The sequence below is a fragment of the Ictidomys tridecemlineatus genome, chromosome 4, assembly GCF_052094955.1.
Source record: "Ictidomys tridecemlineatus isolate mIctTri1 chromosome 4, mIctTri1.hap1, whole genome shotgun sequence".
Classification (NCBI taxonomy): Eukaryota; Metazoa; Chordata; class Mammalia; order Rodentia; family Sciuridae; genus Ictidomys; species Ictidomys tridecemlineatus.
This window is the reverse complement of record NC_135480.1, coordinates 87843973-87862196: the sequence shown is the minus strand read 5'-3', so window position 1 is coordinate 87862196 and position 18224 is coordinate 87843973. Positions and strand designations below refer to the sequence as shown.

Genomic DNA, 18224 nt, shown 5'->3' with positions numbered 1-18224 from the left:
TTGAGGATATGGGAAAATGTTTCAGAAGAGAGAAATTGGGAGGAGAGCCTTGAGGAAGGAAATTATGTTTAAAGGATGCAATCTGGTTGTTAGAAGTATAGGATAGATAAAGTTGCCAGAATGTGTTTAAAATTCTAGGTATTTGGGATAATGCCTCCATTGTGAAGAGCTTAGGTAACATGTTTAAACAATGTTTTAGATACTGGGAAACAACCAGATATATAATGTATGTATATATATTTTTAGTTGTTAGTGGATCTTTTATTTATTTATATGCAGTGCTGAGGATTGAACCCAGGGCCTCACACATGCCAGGCAAGCAAGTGCTGTACCACTGAGCCGCGACTCCAGCCCCAACAACCAAATTTTTGAGCATAGGAATCATCAAAGATTTTTCAGTGCAGTTTTTAATGAGCAGTTGTTTTTGTTTTTGTGTTTTCAGATTCTTTGAACTGAAGCAGGCCTTGCATGTGCTAGGCATGCACTCTATGCCATTGAGCTATATCTCCATCCCTTATTTTATTTTGAGACTGGTTCTCACTAAGTTGCTCAGGCTGGTTTTAAACTTGTCATCTTCCTGCCTCAACTTACCAGGTAGCTGATAACACAAGTATGTACCATTATATCCAGCTGCTGGTTATTTTAAGGTTAGAGACTTGAGAATTTTAGCAAAACTGTGGACCATCTCCCTGTTAAGATTCACATACACTGCTACACACAAAATCATGCTTGTGTTCTTAGGAGGTTATGGATCTTTCTATTCTCCATCTACAGATACAAAGTTCTAAGGGTGGTTGGAAGGTTTGGTTCTGACATTTGGTTCTACTAGAATGGAGCATTTTTCACACATTAGCTAGATGAAAGTTTGGTGTTGGAACAAGGGTAAAATATGTTGGTAGAGAAAACAACATAGACCTTTGAAGAGAATTGTACTTGATATGATGTTATAAATAAAGTGGTAAGAGGACAGCATCTGATAACAGTGATAGGAACTAAGTTACCCTCCAGTGGGGTACAGATTGCACATTCAGGTCTTTCAAGCCCTTATTTTGAAAATTATAGGGAATGTTCTGGCTTGACTTTCTTTAAAAAAGAAAAGAATGAAGAATATTTACTTTATGGTGGAGGCAGAGGAGTGGGTAGATGGGATACTATGGTGAGTGTGGTTTGTGACCATTATTCATTTGGCATTTTGGGTCCAACTACTAATTGCTGTTTGCATCTTTCCTCTTCAGTCTCTCATGAGTTTCAAAATGCACTTTTCACATTTCCATATACGCCTAGAGGTAGAATTACTGTAGGTGATAAACCTGATTTAGAAAAGGTTCTTAATCTAAAATTTTGTGATGAAATTCTTTTGTTGGAATTTACCCTTCAGGAAGAGAACCTCATTTAGATCTGATACATGAATGAGAATTCTCATTTTAAAAGTGAAGCAGAATTTTGAAGGCCTCCATTGATGATCAGTGTTTTACAATACCCAGGAAATAATTTCCAAGTGTCAGTATTGAAATTTATACCATTTTGTTCTTCCATTAACCATAATGGCCTTGGAGAGTGGTATTATATTATGCCAATATTCCCCCAAATCTGGTGTTTCTCTTTCTTTCTTTCTTTCTTTTTTTTTTTTTTTTTTGGTTCTATTCATAAACTACTTGCTTCCCATGACATTACTAGTTAAGAATGCTTTTTTTTTTTTTTAAAGAAGGACCTATTCCTAAATTCCTAATTTCTGTGATATTGACTTTTTTTTTTTTTTTTTTTTTACTATTTGGAGTTTATCTAGGGACTAGATTAAGAATTGAGTTGGTATTAGTGAGTAGGTATGTTTACTTGGTTCATTGACAGTCTTTATGATGCTGGTAATGTGGAGATTTTGGCTTTTCTTTTTTATCACTCTTCTCCAAGGAGAAGACATCAATTTTCAATGCCGTTAGATTCTTTCTCTGATCAAGATACAGACCATTAGGTGTGGTAGGATGTAGTTTGGGTAACAGAATGTAGGGTAGGTGATTTTTTAAATCCATTTGTCTCAAAAGAAACACATTAATCCAAGAGCTATCTTAATCATTTAACACGTGTATTCCCATTAATCTTTATGGCTATCCTATGAAATTATTATTGTTATTTTAGAAAAGAGGAAACAAGCTGGAAAGGGTTAAATTAGTAACTTTCCTAAAGGCCCCATGGCTGAAGATAGAGAAGTTAGGATTTTAACTGAAGTCACTGACATGAATCTTTGTTCTTTGTTTCACTATCTCTGTGAAGATATGGAGTGCTTCTATATACCAGACCTTGTGTGTTGCACTGTTAAAATAATTTTCAAACTGTGGAGGTAGAAAAAGGAATAACTTAGATTGTCAGAAGGCACACTTTTGTCTTTTTCTCCCTTTTGTATTTCAAGTCTGTTAAAGTTTTGCATTATATTTTTAGTAAGCTTTTGGCTGCTGTGACTAAAAGATCCAACCAGCACAACTGTAGAGGAGGAAGAGTTTAATTGGGGGCTCATGGTTTCAGAGATCTTGGTCCATAGACAGCTGACTCCATTCCTCAGGATTTGAGGTGAGACTGAACATCATGGCAGAAGAGTGTGGTGGAGGGAAGTGGCTCACAGGATGATCAGACAGCCTAGAGATTCCACTCACCAAATAGAAAACATACACCAAAGGCATGTCTACCAATGACCCACCTCTTCTAACCACACCCTACTTGCCTTCAGTTACCACTCAGTTAATCCTGGTAGGGGATTAATTCACTAATTGAGTTAAAACTCTCTTAACCCAATTATTTCACCTCTGAGTGTTCTTGTATTGTCTCACACGGGAGCTTTTGGTGGATACCTCACATCCAAACTATAACAATGAGCTTAAATTACTAAAATAAAATGTGAAAACATTGCTTTAAGTTGCAAAGATACAGAAAACAGGCCTCTACCTAAAATAATCCATGAAGGGGAAAGAATACATGTAACTCCCTCCTCCTCCCATGACAGTGCTAGGGATTGAACCCAGGGCGTCATACTTGTTAGGCAAGCGTTCTACCACTGAGCTACATAGAGCTTTATACTTAAAATGTAGTGGTAATCTCAGACCACTTTTTGGGGTGTGGTGGTACCAGGGATTGAACTCAGGGAAGAAAATTATAAAGAGGCTAAAAGATATAAGGATAATTTTGTTACTATTGAGTTTTGAGAGTTTTCATATTCTAGATTTGCATAGACAGGATACAGAATATCTGTATTCCAGACAGGAGTCCTTCATTGGATATGTGGCTTGTAATATTTTTTTCTCATTTGTTTTCATTCTTAATAAGGCTTTTTGGGAAATTTTTAAAATTGTATGATTTTATTAGTATACTGTGGTTATACATAATAGTGGGGTTCATTTTAACATATTCATAAATGAATATGATATAATATATTCCATTTCAATCTGTGGTACTTCCACTTTTCCTGTTCTCCTTTTCCCTCATCCCTCTCCTCTATTCTATTGGTCTTTCCTTCTATTTATTTGTTATCTTAATTGTTCATTATGATCATACATAAGTGGAATTCATATATGCATAAGTTGATTGATTTCACTTCATTACTTCCTCCCTTTCCAACCCTTCTTTTCTTTCCTCCATTCCTTTCCTCTATTATTTTCATAAGATCTTCCCTTTGTTTTTATTCCTTATTTCTTCCTGGTTTTTACATTTGATAGAAAACAGGTGGCCTTAACTTTGAGTTTGGCTTATTTCACTTAGTATGTTGTTTTCTAGTTCATCCATTTGCCAGCAAATGCTTCATTTTATTCTTTATAGCAGAGTAGAACTCCATTGTGTGTGTGTGTGTGTGTGTGTGTGTGTGTGTATACACACCACATTTTCTTTATTCATCCATTTGTTGACAGACACCTATGTTGGCTTCATAATTTGGTAATTGTAAACTGCGCTACCATGAACATTGAAATGCAGGTGTCACTATAGTATGCTGATTTCAGCTCTTCACAAGGAGTGGATTAGCTGGATCATATTGTGGTTCCATTCCTTATCTTTTAAGGACTGTCCATATTGCTTTCCAAAGTGTTCCTACTAATTTGCAGTCCACTAACAGTATATAATTATTCCTTTCTCCCCACATCATCTCCAGCATTTATTATTATTTATTTTCTGGTTTTGTTTTGTTTGTACTGGGGATTGGACCCAGGGGTACTTTACCACTGAGGTACATCCCCAACCCTTTTTATTTTTTTTAATTTTGAGACAGAGTCTCACTAATTTGCTGAGGGTCTTGCTGAGTTGCTGAGCCTGGCATCAAACTTGTGATCTTCCTGCCTCAACCTCATGAGTTGCTGATATTATGGGGGTGTGCTACCACCTGGCTATTATTTATAATCTTGTTATTGTCACTCTAAATGAGGTGAGATGAAACCTCAATGTAGTTTTGACTTGCATTTGATTGCTAAGGAAATTGAACATTTTTTCACTTATTTTTGGCCATTTACCCTTCTTTTGAGAAATGACTCTTTATTTTGTTTCATTTGCCCATTTATTGATTGAGTTATCTGTGTTTTTGATAAGTCTTTGAGTTCTTTGTGTATTATGAATATTCACCCTGTATCAGAGGAGTAGCTAGCAAAGATTTTCTCCCATTTTATAATCTTTTTGAGCTATTGTTTCCTATATTGTTCTGAACCTTTTTAAATTTGATGTCATCCCATTAATTTATTCTTGGTTTTATTTCTTGAGCTTTAGGAATCTTAATTGAGGAAATTAGTGCCTGCACCCATCTGATGGAGTATTGACCCTATAATTTTCTAGCATTTGCAGAGTTTCTGGTCTAATTTTTAGGTCTTTGATCCACTTTGAGTTGAAGGAGGGAGATAGAGGTTCAGTTTCATTCTTCTACATATGGCTATCCAGTTTTCCCAGTACCTTAAAGACTGTCTTTTCTCCAACTTATGTTGTTAGCAACTTTGATAAGGATTAGATGACTATGTCTATGTGAGTTTGTCTCCGTGTCTTCTGTGTCTTCTCTGTGTCTTCTAGTCCATTGTTTTTCAGTCTGTTTTGATGCCAACATCATCCTGTTTGTTACCTGTAGTTCTGTAGTTTGAGGTTGGGTAATGCCTCTAGCCTTGTTATTGCTCAGAATTGCTTGACTATTCACAGTCTCTTATTCTTTCTTATGAATTTTAGCACTCCTTTTTCCCCCTAGTTCTGTGCAAAAATTCATTGGAATTTTAATAAAGATTTCATTAAATTTGTGGAACATTTCTGGTAGTATGATCATTTTGACAATATTATTTCTGCCTGTAGAAGAACAAGGAAGGTCTTTCCATCTTCTAATGTTTTCTTCAGTGATTTCTATAGTTTTCATTGTAAAACCCCCTTGGTTATATTTATTCCTAGTTTGGTTTGTTAATAGAATTGTTTTTCTCAATTATTTTTCTACTGGGTTCATTATTGGTATGTAGAAAAGTGTTGATTTTTCTATGTTGGATTTGTATCCTGCTACTTTGCTTTGTTTAAGTCCAATATATTGTTTTTCCTTTTATGGAAAAATTCTTTGCCTAGCTTTATCCTGAGAATTTTCTCTTATATTTTTTTCTAGAAGAGTTTTGAAGTTTTACATTTAAGTCATTGGTGTATTTTAAATTAATTTCTATAAAAGATGTGAGACTTAGGGGTCTTAGTTGAATTCTTTGCCTTGGTTGTCCACATATTCCAGTACTGTTTGTTGAAAAGCTATCTTTCATCCATTAAATTGCTTTTGCACTTTTGTCAAAAATCAGTTGGACGTATTTTGTGGGTCTGTTTCTGAGTTCTTCGTTCTGTTCCATTGATGTGTCTTAATCTTCTGCCAGTACCACAGTCTAAATTACTATGGGTATATAATGTCTTGAAATTAGATGGACTGGGTCATTTTTTTTTTCCCCACAAAATTGCTTTAGCTAATCTAGTTCCTTTGCTTTTGCATATAAATTTACATAATATCTATAAAAAACATTTTTCTGAGATTTTTTTTAATATTTATTTTTTAATTATCAGCGGACACAACATCTTTGTTTGTACGTGGTGCTGAGGATCGAACCCGGGCCGCACACATGCCAGGCGAGCGTGCTACCGCTCGAGCCACATCCCCAGCCCTGAGATTTTGATTAAACTATGAATTGACATTTTTTCTATTTTCAGTGTTTTGATATATATCTGTTCATTTTTATTTTTATTTTATTTTTTTATTATTATTTTTTAATATTTATTATTTTTTTAAATTTTCGGCGGATACAACATCTTTGTTTTTGTATGTGGTGCTGAGGATTGAACCCAGCCGCACGCATCCAGGCGAGCGCGCTAACGCTTGAGCCAAATCCCCAGCCCCATATATATCTGTTCATTTTTAAATGTTATTGTTTTTTGCAGCACTGGAGATTGAAACCAGGGCCTTGCACATACTACACAAGCATTCAACACTGAGCCACACTGCCTGCCCTCCCCATTTTCTTAGATATTTGATTTTTTTCCCACCAATCTTGTATAGTTTTTCAAAGTGCAAGTCATGTACATACTGTGTTCGAATTACATGTATTACATTTTTATTTTGACCTATTATGAATGGTGTTGTGTTTTTTTAAATTTTAAAGTCTACATGCTCATTACTATTATAGAAATACAGTTAATTTTTTTAAGTTTATCATGTATCCTGTGGCCTTGTTTTATTTAAAACAGATGTTAATTTGTTTAGTTCCCTCCACTAAATGATTATGTGGTTTTTCCTTTTTTTTTTGTATTTTTGTCTGCTTTTGTTAGAAAGGTAACTCTGGCTTTTTAAAATAAATTGGAAAGTTTTTCCTTTTATTACTTGAAATGGATTATGTAGAATAGTTCTTTAAAGGTTTGTTTCTCCAGTGAAACCATCTAAGCCTAGAGATTTCTTTCTGAGAACTTTTAAATTTGAATTCAATTTATTTAATAATAATTATTATAATTATTAAATATAATAATATATTATAAACATTATTTATATTATTATATATTATAATTTATATTATAAATATAAATAGTAATAAATATAAATAATTTAGGACTAGTCATTACTGCATATTGTAGTGGTATTTGTGCTTTTTAAAAAATTTTTTATTCCTGGGTAATGATTATACATAAATAGAATTCATTGTGGCACATTTTTATGTACTCATAATTTGATCAGTTTCATTCCCAATTGCCTCCTCTTCCTTTTATCTTACTGGTCTCCCTTCTACTTTCATGAAAATCTCCCCCCACCCCCCCTCCTGTTTCTTTCTGCCACTTAGGAGAGAAAGCATTCTTTATTGTGAATAGCACTGCCATAAACATGGGTATTCTTTTGGATCAGTACTGAGGGGTGTTATAGCTGGGTCATAAGGTAGTTTCAATCTACTAGTCTTTTGAGGAATTTACATACTGATTTACATAGTGTTTATTTAGTCTTGGTATTTCTGCTTTTTAAAGGATTAAATCAGTTTATCTAGGGTAGATTGAAATTTTTTGTGTACAGTTATTCATAGGATAGTCCCTTTGAGTCTTTTTTGTTGTTGTTTTTAGATGTTGATGGACCTTTATTTTATTCATTTATTTATATGTGGTGCTGAGAATCAAACCCAGTGCCTCACAAATGCTAGGCAAGTGTTCTACCATTGAGCTATATAACCCCAGCCACTTCTTTGAGTCTTTAATGATGTCTTTCCCTTTTTTGTTGTTTTTGGGCAGTCTTACTAGAACCTTGTCAAGTTATTGATTTTTTTCCAAAGAACCAGTTTTTGTTTAATTGATTTGGTGGAGGTAAGTTTTTTTGTTCTTTTTTTTTGTTGTTGTTTGTTTGTTATTGCTGTTTCAGTTTTATAGATTTTGGCTATTAATTATTTAGTTCATGTATTTATTTTGCTGCTCTTATTCTAGAATCTAAAGGTACAAATATATTTTCATCTCCTTCAGCTTAATGCATTTTCAGTGGACATTGACACTTTGATCCATGGATTATTTAGGAGTTTTCTGTGTAGTTTCCAAGTGTTCATCAGAGATTGTGCTGTTATCTTCCTGCTATTATTTTCTAGTTTGGATCAATTGTGGCCAGAGAACACAGTTTCCATCACTTCAGTTATTTATTTTTTATCTGGGGGTTTGTTTTATGGCTCAGGGTCTGGTGTATCTTGATTTATGTTCCATAGGCATTTGAAAAGAATATATATTCTACTGTAAATGAGTGAAGTATTCCTTTGTATCTAGATTCTATTGGTTGATGGTATTGTTAAATTCTTGTTTATTGACATTCTAATATTTCTATCAGTTGATGAGAGGAGGTGTTTAAATCTCCAACTACAATTATGAATTTGTTTATTTCTCCTTTCAATTCTGTCAATTTTTTCTTTACATGTTTGTAGCTTTGTTATTTGGTACATCTTGGATTGTTTAAGGTTATTTAGGATTGCAGTGTCTTCTTGGTGGATTGACCCTTTTATCATTATGCACTTGTTTGAATCATTTTCTTTGTTGTAAAGTGCATATTAGTATAGCCACTCCTGCTTTCTTTTGATTGTTTTTATGATGTATATCATTTTCCATTCTGTTGCTATTAACCTGCCTGCATTGTTATTTTTGAGATTAGTGTCTTCTAAACAGCATATATTTGGGTCATTTTTAAAACTCTGCTTTGCAAATTTATCTTCTCATTGGTGTATTTAAAGACCTTTTATATTATGTGTGATTATTGATAAGATGGGCCATAAGTGTACCCTGTGTTTTACCATTGAAAATTTTCCATTTGGTTCTCCTTTTTTAGTCATAATTTTTAGATTTTTCTTTTTTTTCTGAGACTTTTCTATTGTTTTGTTTGTTTTATTGTGTGGTTAGTTGCTTGTTGAAGCATTTTTATAATGGTTCTTTGAAGTTATATCAGATAATTATGAGCATTTCTGTCATTGTGGTGTTTGTATTTATTATCTTTTTGCCTTCTCTGTGAGATCTTGGTTCTTGTTTAAGTAATTTTTTTTTATTGAAACTTGGACATTTTTAATACTATATGAAACTTCGGATTTCATTTTTAATAGCTTCCTGTAGCACCCACTCTTTGTGGAGTGGAAACTGCACCCATTGACATCCAAGAAAGGATGCTTCTTGTTATTAATAGGCAAGGGTGAGAGTTCTGGGTCCCCTTTAGGCCTTCACTGATACTATCTTGTCTGAAAGGGGTAAGAGCGCCTTCTTAGCTATTCCCCATATAGCCTTCATTGACCCCATTAGGGTGGTGGCCTTTTACCAGTTGGTGATGGGGAAAGCCCAGACTTTTTACCATGTCAGCTTTATACCACCGCAAGGCAGAGGAGAATTTGCTGCTCATTAGTACCTGAGTAGAAGTTCATGTTCTTCATGTGCTTTGTACCAAACACTATAAGAGTTGAGAGAGAGGTCATATATCCTGGTGAGGGTGGATATTTTAGGTCCTTATTGAGTCTTCACTGGCATAGGTGAGAGTTGGATCACAGGTTTTTTGATAGTGTTTGACTAAAATAGAATGTTTAGTTTTTTAAATTTTGCCCTCCTACTCTGTTCCTTTCCTGGTCTTTTGGCTAGAAAAAGTTGAGGTTTTTGTTGGAGCTCTCTTGTCTTCCCTCATTGTTTCTGGTTTGCTGGCTTCTTCAGCCCCAAGGCTGAGTATATAAAGCAAGAATAAACTCAAGGAACTTGCCACTCTTGTTATTCAAGTCTTCACTTTTGGAATTCTATTACATTTGTTTTATATATGATATCTGTGGAACATCATATATAAAGGAGGGAGGGAAAGATGGTGAGAGAGATATATATATTTATTCCATCTTGATGAAATTGAAAGTTATTTCTGTTTTGATCCCAGGGATGCCTTACCACTGAGCTATATCCCCAGCCCCTCCCCTCTACCCCTTTTTGAGCCAGTCTTGCTGAGTTGTTGAGGCTGCCTCAGACTTCCTTTCCTCCTGTTTTAGCCTCCCTAGTAGCTGGGAGAAAGTTATTCCTTTTAACTATTTTTTTTTTTAATCCCACTCTTGCTAGTGCCTCTTTTGTATGCCATTTTAAAACCAAGTTTTTTCTTGCCACATTTTTTTGGTTTATTATAGTTGAATATAATTATAGTATTTGTTGTTACATATTTATATGTGCACATAATATAACACTATAATTTGGCTGATATCATTCCCCAGCACTCCCCACCTCCCACTCCTTGTTTTCTTCCCTCTTTTGATGTCCGTTTGACTTTCATGAGTTCCCTGCTCCCCCTACATTTTTATTTTTTCCCTCCTCTTTGGTGAGAGAAAACATATGACCCTTGACCTTCTGAGTTTGACTTATTTCATTTAACATATTGTCTCAGGTTCCATCCCTTTTCCTTCAAATGACGTAGTATCATTTTTCTTGATGGCTGAATTAAAATTCATTGTGTATATGTGCTACATTTTCTTTATCGATTTGTCTATTGATGGATACCTAGGCTGCTCCATAGTTTGGCTATTGTGAATTGTGCTGCTATAAACATGGGTATACATGTATCACTATAGTATTGTTTTAATCAGCTTTTTTTTTTTTGCTGCTGTGACTAAAGGATCTAACCAAAACAATTTTAGAGGATGAAAAGTTTATTTAAGGGCTCATAGTGTCACAGATCTCATTCTCAATAGACAGCTGGCTCCATTCCTCAGGGATCCAGGTGAGACAGGAACAACATGGCAGAAGAGTATGGCAGAGAGAATCAGCTCATATGGTGATCAGAAATCAGAGAGAGAGAGACACTCCACTCTTCAGATACAAAATATATTACCCATAGCGACAGCCCCAATGAATGGCTTCCTCCAGCCATACTGTACCTGCCTCCAGTTACCACTCAGTTATGTTAAGGCTATAACTTAATCATTCCTCCTCCAACCTCCTTGCATTGTCTCACATGTGAGCTTTGGGGTATACCACATCTAAACCATAAATATTGAGGAGTGGTATAGCTGGGTCATATGGTGATTCCTTGCACAGTCTTTTGAGAACCTTGATAGTGATTTCCATAGTGATTATACTAATTTACAATTTCACCAACAGTGTAAAAATGTTTCTTTCTCTGCACATTCTTTCCAGCAATAATTATTTTTTGTATTCCCAATGACTGCCGTTCTGACTATTGTGAGATGAAATCTCAGTATGATTTTGGTTTGCATTTCCCTGTTGAAGTTGAACATTTTTTCATGTATTTGTTGGCCATTTATTTGCTTTTTGGTACTGGGGATTGAACCCAGACATGCTAAACCACTGAGCCACATCCCTAGCCCTTTTTATTTTTTATTTTGAGACAGGTTCTTGCTAAATTTTGAGGGTCTTAGTTGCTGAGTTTGTCCTTGAACTTGTGATGTTCCTGCCTCAACCTGTTGAGTCCCTACCTAGGACTACAGATGTGCGCCACCTGGCTTTGTTGGCTGTTTGTATTTCTTTTTTGAGAAGTGTCTCTTTAATTCATTTGCTCATTTATTAATTGGGTTATTTGTTTTTTTGGTGCTGAGTTTTTTGAATTCTTTATATATTCTAGATATTTTTCTATCAGAAGAGTAGGTAGAAAAGATTTCCCCCATTTTGTAGGTAGAACCAAGTTCTTCAAAAGTGTTTGTTTAAGCTTATTTTCTCTAGTTCTTCTCATTCTCTCTTAAACCTATTCTAGTAGGATTTTTATCCCTATCACTTCTCTGAAAACAGTTTTTCAATGTGTCATTTATAAGTGAATAATAAAAGCAATAATACCACAATTTATGGTTACACCTAAAGTTTTACTCTGTAGGCTTGAAAGCTGTATTAAATTGAATTCTGTTTAGATTGGTCAAGAAAATTTGAATAGTCACGTAGCCATTAAAAATATTAATTCAGTGGGCTGGGATTGTGTCTCAGTGGCAGAGGACTTGTCTCATACATATGAGAAACTGGGTTCAATCCTCAGCACCACATGAAAATAAATAAATAAAATGAAGGTATTGTGTCCATCTGTAATTTAAAAAAATATTAATTTTGTAATTTTTTTTCTAGTACAATTAAGTAGTTTAATGCTGATTTATTAATTTAGTAGTTTTAAAAGCCTTTCTTTTCCCTCAATAAAAAGGCCCAAATGCTTAATTTGTGTTTGGACAAAAACTAATCCCAAGGTTATGTAAATTTTTTCATGAAACAGAAGAAAAGTGAGATGATCCTTATTTTGTTTTCTGAGGCTTATGTAAAGAATATTACAAAAACTAGTAAGGAGAGTGTACCAAAAATTGAATTTTTTTGGCTTTAGTTTCCCTTAGAAACAGTGAAAAAAAAAATCTAGCAGCATGTAAAACAGGTAACATGACTTAAGTTTGGCTTATTTAGATATGCAAGATTTAATTAACATTAGAAATGTATCCAAATGGCTGGACATGTGAGGCAGGAGGAATCTGATTTCAAAACCCACAGAAATTTAGGGAATCTCTGAGCAACTTGGCCACACTGTCTCTGAATAAAAAGGGCTGGGGATGTGGCTCAATGGTTAAGTGAGTTCAATCCCCAGGACCAAAAAAAGAAGTATACAAAATGTTTACACCTTAATAGAATTTTAACTTACTGTACATTTAGGATAGTGAAAGTCTTAGTTAAATTTGAAAATGCTAGGTATTATGTATTATATCATGAGCATTAAAATTCAATTTTGAGTAGAATACTGTGGGTCATAATTCATGACACAACTAAATTTGATCAGTGTGTGTCAGATGGTCTCCGAGGTGGCAAAATATGAGTTAGGTCTTGATGGGTAATATTTTGTCAGAAAGTTGAAGCCATTGTGTTAAGTAGAGAAAGTAAGGTATGCTAAACCATAGCTGTGGCATATGGGAGCGGTTAATTGAATTAAAAATAGAGTACAGTAAGGATGTTCTGAAATGGCAAGAAGATGAGACTGGAGATTTGTGCCACTTATGGAGATTTTGCCTTGCTTCTTGTTCAAGTTGGAACTTGCCAACCCTGTGAGAGTTAGAAAACCGGTCAAAATTTATGAGCATTGTACCTGTTTTTAATTATTTATATTTAATGTATTGTCTTTAGAAATAACATGTATAACTCTTTTGCATGCTTTTGTGTATTTATCTTACTTGAAGTTAAATGCTTCTACTGATAACTTAATTTTTTGTTTGCTGTGTGGGGATCAGGATTTATTATTGGGCCACTTAATATAATTGCTAATTATATAATATATAATATTATATTACCACTTAATATAATTGTTAATTTCTTCTGTGTTGTGTCCCTAATTTTTAAAACCACTTATGGCTGATATCTTTCACCAAGCTGTTGCCTAAGAACTTTCCAATGAAGTATGTGATAGAGGCCTCATTAATTATATTATTTATATCCTATTCTTTTTTCTTTTTTACTTTCTCTTTTGCAATTATATGTAATAAAGGCATATTTTAATACATGTCTTTTAAAGAGATACTTACGATTTTATTTAAAAAAAAAAATATTTATTTTTTGGTTGAGTCCCATCCCCTGTCCCCCAAAGAAAAGTCTTTGGAATAAGCTTTCATTAATTGTAATTGCCAGGGCTTCTTTTTATTTTTCCTTTTATTATTGTATTGGTAGATAGAAGGCATATTACTCTAAATTTGTGAGAGAATTTTGAACTTAAATTAACTTTATAAATGTATTCGTTCTTATACATTCCTTCTAACTCCCTAAAAATGTTTTAATTTTCTTCATTATATATTTTTTACTCAAGGTGTGACTGCACAGAAAAGTTACAGAACAAATTTGATTTTTTGCGCTCACAGCTGAATGACATTTCATCATTTAAGAATATATACAGATATGCCTTTGATTTTGCAAGGGTAGGTGTGCAGTTTTTCTTCCTTAAGTCATTGTAATTGTTTTTCATCTTAAGACCATACTTAAGAAAATTTTTTCACTTATTTTAGGATAAAGATCAGAGAAGCCTTGATATTGATACTGCTAAATCTATGTTAGCTCTTCTGCTTGGTAGGACATGGCCACTGTTTTCAGTATTTTACCAGTACCTGGAGGTATGCATTTTTAAAAAATTTTGATTGAATATTTAAAAAACAATCTGATTTTAAAATATTGAGGAACAAGTCACTTTTAAGTCCTGTACTTTTAAACATTATTCATTAGTATTGAAAAAATTCTGTTAAAATGTGTAAATTTCTATTGTCATTTTTAGACACAAGTTCATGTGATTTGATATATCCTTTACATAAGAATTTGGGGAATTAGGGGTATAGTTTTGTGGTAGAATGCCTGTTTAGTGTGAATTAGACCCTGGGTTCAGTCACTAGCACTAAGTGAGACCTCCAAAAAATTTATTTAACATAGATATTTTTCATGCAAAATTAGTTTCTTGTGTCTTAGAAAGAATCAATGCTAGTAAACAAATCTCAAGCAACTTGTCTCATACTGAAATATATTTAAGTACCAGTTCTTATAATAAAGCTTCCCTTTTGCATTTAGATTGACTATGAAGAATTAAAACTAATATTTTACGTCCACAAGTATGAGAATGACTTTAATAGCGTGCTTGACTTTACTGATTACTAAAAAAAGAAAAAAGTATACTGAATTTATGAAGCAAATATTCTTGGAGAGGGGTATCATTGTTCTTACTAGCACAGTGGTTCTAAAACGATACTATTCTTTTTTACATTGTTTTATCTAGTTTCATATCTGTTTTCATTGACTTCTTTTCTCTTTTTTTTGCATTGGGATTGAATACAGAACCTTACATATGCTAGGCAGGTGCTCTGCCACTGATCGTCATCCTTAGCCCTTTGTTTATTTTTTTGAGAAAGGTTCTCATTAAATTACCTAAGTTGACCTTAAACTTTGATCCTCCTGCTTCAGCCTTCTGAGTAGCTGGGATTACAAGGATGTACCACCATATCCAGCTTATGCCTTTTAATTTTTTCTTGGTATAGTTCTTGCTATTTTTTGAATAAATAAGTTTTTCCTTTGGAAATAATTTCTCATAAAGCTGATAACACAGCAAGTTGTCCAGAGTAGTTTTACTTAAAACTTTTAATAAAGGACAGTGGCATTTATATGAAAGAATTTTTTGCACAATAAATTTTTAAGCCCAATAAAGTGAATATTTTTCACGAATAGTGCTTACCTTTCTCCTGTTTCTATTTTTAGGCAAAATTAAATTTAACTGAATATAAAGACATTCACCTCTGAGAAGCTAAGTTGAAAACTAAATATTTTCACACACTTGTTTATATGCAAACTATTTGACATATGTTTTCTTTTTAAATCATTATTACACCATTTTTAAGTTAAGTTTTCTCTCCATTTAGCAATCCAGGAAATGTATTCTATTTTTTTTTTTTTTTTTTGGTACCAGGGATGAACCCAGGGGCACTTAACCACTGAGCCTCATTCTTACTCCGCCTCCCACTTTTTTAAAATTTTGAGGTAGGGTCTTTCTAAGTTGCTTAGGACCTCACTAAGTTTTTGAGGTTGTATTTGAATTTGCAGTCCTCCTGCCTCAGTCTCCCAAGCCTCAGGGATTATACCATACCTGGCTATGGGTTCTAACGTAACTTTCTCAGGTCTTCAATTAAGTGACAGAAGTGGAATTTGAACCCACTACTTCCATTAGACACCAACCTCAAAATGTAGTTCATGCAAGAAATATACTTGGAAGGAACACAAGGGAACTTTCTAGAAATGGGAAATGTTCTATATCTTGATATTGTTGTTAGTTACACAAGAACATACAGATAGAAAAATTGTGACTTTTAATTATTAGTATACTTGTACTTACTAATATTATTCAAAAATTAGAGAAAAAAACTAGTAGTCGTCAATATGTAAATGCTCTTGAGGATTCTCTAAGAACACAAATAGTTAATAGAGAAATAAATGTTTTAGGAAATGCCAAAGTACACAAAAAATTATAATATATTGACTGAAGTTAAATCCTGTTAAGTAATGTTTGTTCTGAAGTTCACAGTAATTTGTTCTGATTTCCACAGCAATCAAAGTATCGTGTTATGAACAAAGATCAGTGGTACAATGTATTAGAATTCAGCAGAACAGTTCATGCCGATCTTAGTAACTACGATGAAGACGGTGCTTGTAAGTATGGTGTATTTCTATGAAAATAAAATTCCTAAAAATATTATGCATTTGTGGAGCATTAACATAACAGTTTTAAATATCATAACAGTCACTTTTACTGTTTAGCCAGGTTATGAGGAAGGTCAAGAGCTTAGATTCAGTAATATTATAAAATTAATTCTGGTAAATGTTTCCATTTCTTAGTAACCACACATAATAGCTAAACTTAAATGATAATTTCTGCATTTAGAAGCCAAAATTCTGCTTTGTCTTTCCTGTAGAAAAACAAATCATGATTTTAAAAACAAGAACTATACTAGTAAAAGCTTTAAAATTAATGATGGTACCTATTAATGATATGGCAGATAATATCAATAACTCACTATAGTTTCAACCTTTCAATTAAAATATTTGTACTCTTTTTAAGAGGTAAAACTTTTTAATCCCAGAGTGCCCCTCCCAATTTTCATTCCCCCCAACTCTCTCCCCTACATCAGAGCCAGAGAGTGAGGCTCCCTGCCCTCTACCTGTGGTGGACGAGGGCCCTTTAAGGCACCTGAGGGTGGGAGAAGAGGAGCAGGAGCTGGTTCCATCCTGGATGTAAGGACAGGCTTCGGTTGGCAGGTTTTTGTGGGATGGAATCAATGAGGTGGGGTGACAGACACGGACACAGGATTGGGCCATCCCTAATGTGGTCAGGGTCACAACTATCAGGACTAGGGGCAAAAATGACTTTTAAGTGGATAAAACAGATTTGGAGTAATGATATTTAGATGAGCCAAATTACTCTCTAGATGTATTTTTAGTTTTTACTATTATTTTGGTTTCACACGTTGTTTTAATGTTCAGAGCAGTTAACCTGGAAAAGGAACTTTCCTTATAAACAAGAATTAAAATGATGCATTTAAACATTTACTTTGTGTTTATCTTTATACCATGTCCCCTTTTTAGAATAAAGCCTTTTATATGGCCCATCCCCCTTCACAATCTTACAATACTTGGTAATGTAACAGAACTACTACCTTAATCACTTTTTACATTATAATTAAATGCCAGAATGCTGTGGAAGAGGTTAATAGTGACTCAGTTATTAGAAGGTTCATGAAACACCTTGCAAAGAAAATTGCTATGAATACCCATTGTAGAAAGTCCCACCTTTTTTTTTTTTCTCGGGGAAAATGGAAAAGGCCAAGAAAATACCAATATGTAAAAGAGGGAGATTGGAAACAAAACACTTAGAAGAAAGGACAGGTCAAACTATCATATGGACCATTTGTTATAAGCATATGGAGAATTTGTTATATAGTTGGAGAGAGGAGTTTATTGAATTCTAATGAGACTTGTTTCATTATTTCTAGGGCCCGTTCTTCTTGATGAATTTGTTGAGTGGCAAAAAGTTCGTCAAACATCATAGCAAGAACTATTGTGAAGAAAATGCAAACTTTTTGATTCCCACATGTATACAAACTAATGAAATGAGGGGGAAAAATCCAAAGGGTGCATTTTCATTCATATGAAAGACTTCTCATAGTACTTTTTTTTTTCCTTTTTTTTAAAGGAAGTTTCCTTGTTACATGTGAGCGGCATTGAGCCACACCTCTTCTGAGACTGAATATTGACATTTTTGTTTCAAGTTATGTTTTTAACATTTATTTCAGAACAATAAAGATTCAGATTTGTGACAAAGGCCTTAAAGTGAAGATGTCCCTTGAGTGTCAGAGTGGTATTTATTTTTGTAAGTTTGAATTCTTGATTTTTGAGGTTCAGAATTACCATGAATTTGTGAAATTTTAAAGATTTTAAGCAATCTTAATATCCGGCAATGTAGTCTGCTGATGGTATAGCTCATATTATTTATCTTTGCACAATTAGGAAGAATAATTATTGGCCTTGACTTATAATGATTTTCTGGTGCAGCTAGTAAAAAACATTTCTAGATATTGGAAGTGCTCCAACTTTCAGCTGTGGGTATCTGTAAAAGCTATCAAGGTCTTATGTACGTATCTTATTTGAAAAGTTTGGAAAGATTATGTTAAGTTATTTTGTTTTTTGACCATGAGATATTTTTAATAAGCAGAAATAAGCCCTGCATGTGTATATTTAACATGAAATTTAAATTT

At 33.7% G+C, this 18224-nt stretch overlaps 1 protein-coding gene across 5 annotated transcripts in view; it reads left to right on the top strand.

Moving 5' to 3' along the window:
- Positions 1 to 17793, top strand: part of Dcun1d5 (defective in cullin neddylation 1 domain containing 5) — a 29638-nt gene extending 11845 nt beyond the window's left edge. For all 5 annotated transcript variants that reach the window (XM_021728966.3, XM_021728964.3, XM_005329091.4 and 2 more), the window contains 4 exons: positions 13751 to 13859; positions 13947 to 14051; positions 16020 to 16122; positions 17463 to 17793. In XM_021728966.3, coding sequence (XP_021584641.2) covers positions 13751 to 13859; positions 13947 to 14051; positions 16020 to 16122; positions 17463 to 17518 — 373 coding nt within the window. In that variant the 3' untranslated portion in view covers positions 17519 to 17793. The remainder of the gene's footprint in view (positions 1 to 13750; positions 13860 to 13946; positions 14052 to 16019; positions 16123 to 17462) is intronic.
- The last annotated feature ends 431 nt before the right edge of the window (positions 17794 to 18224 follow it).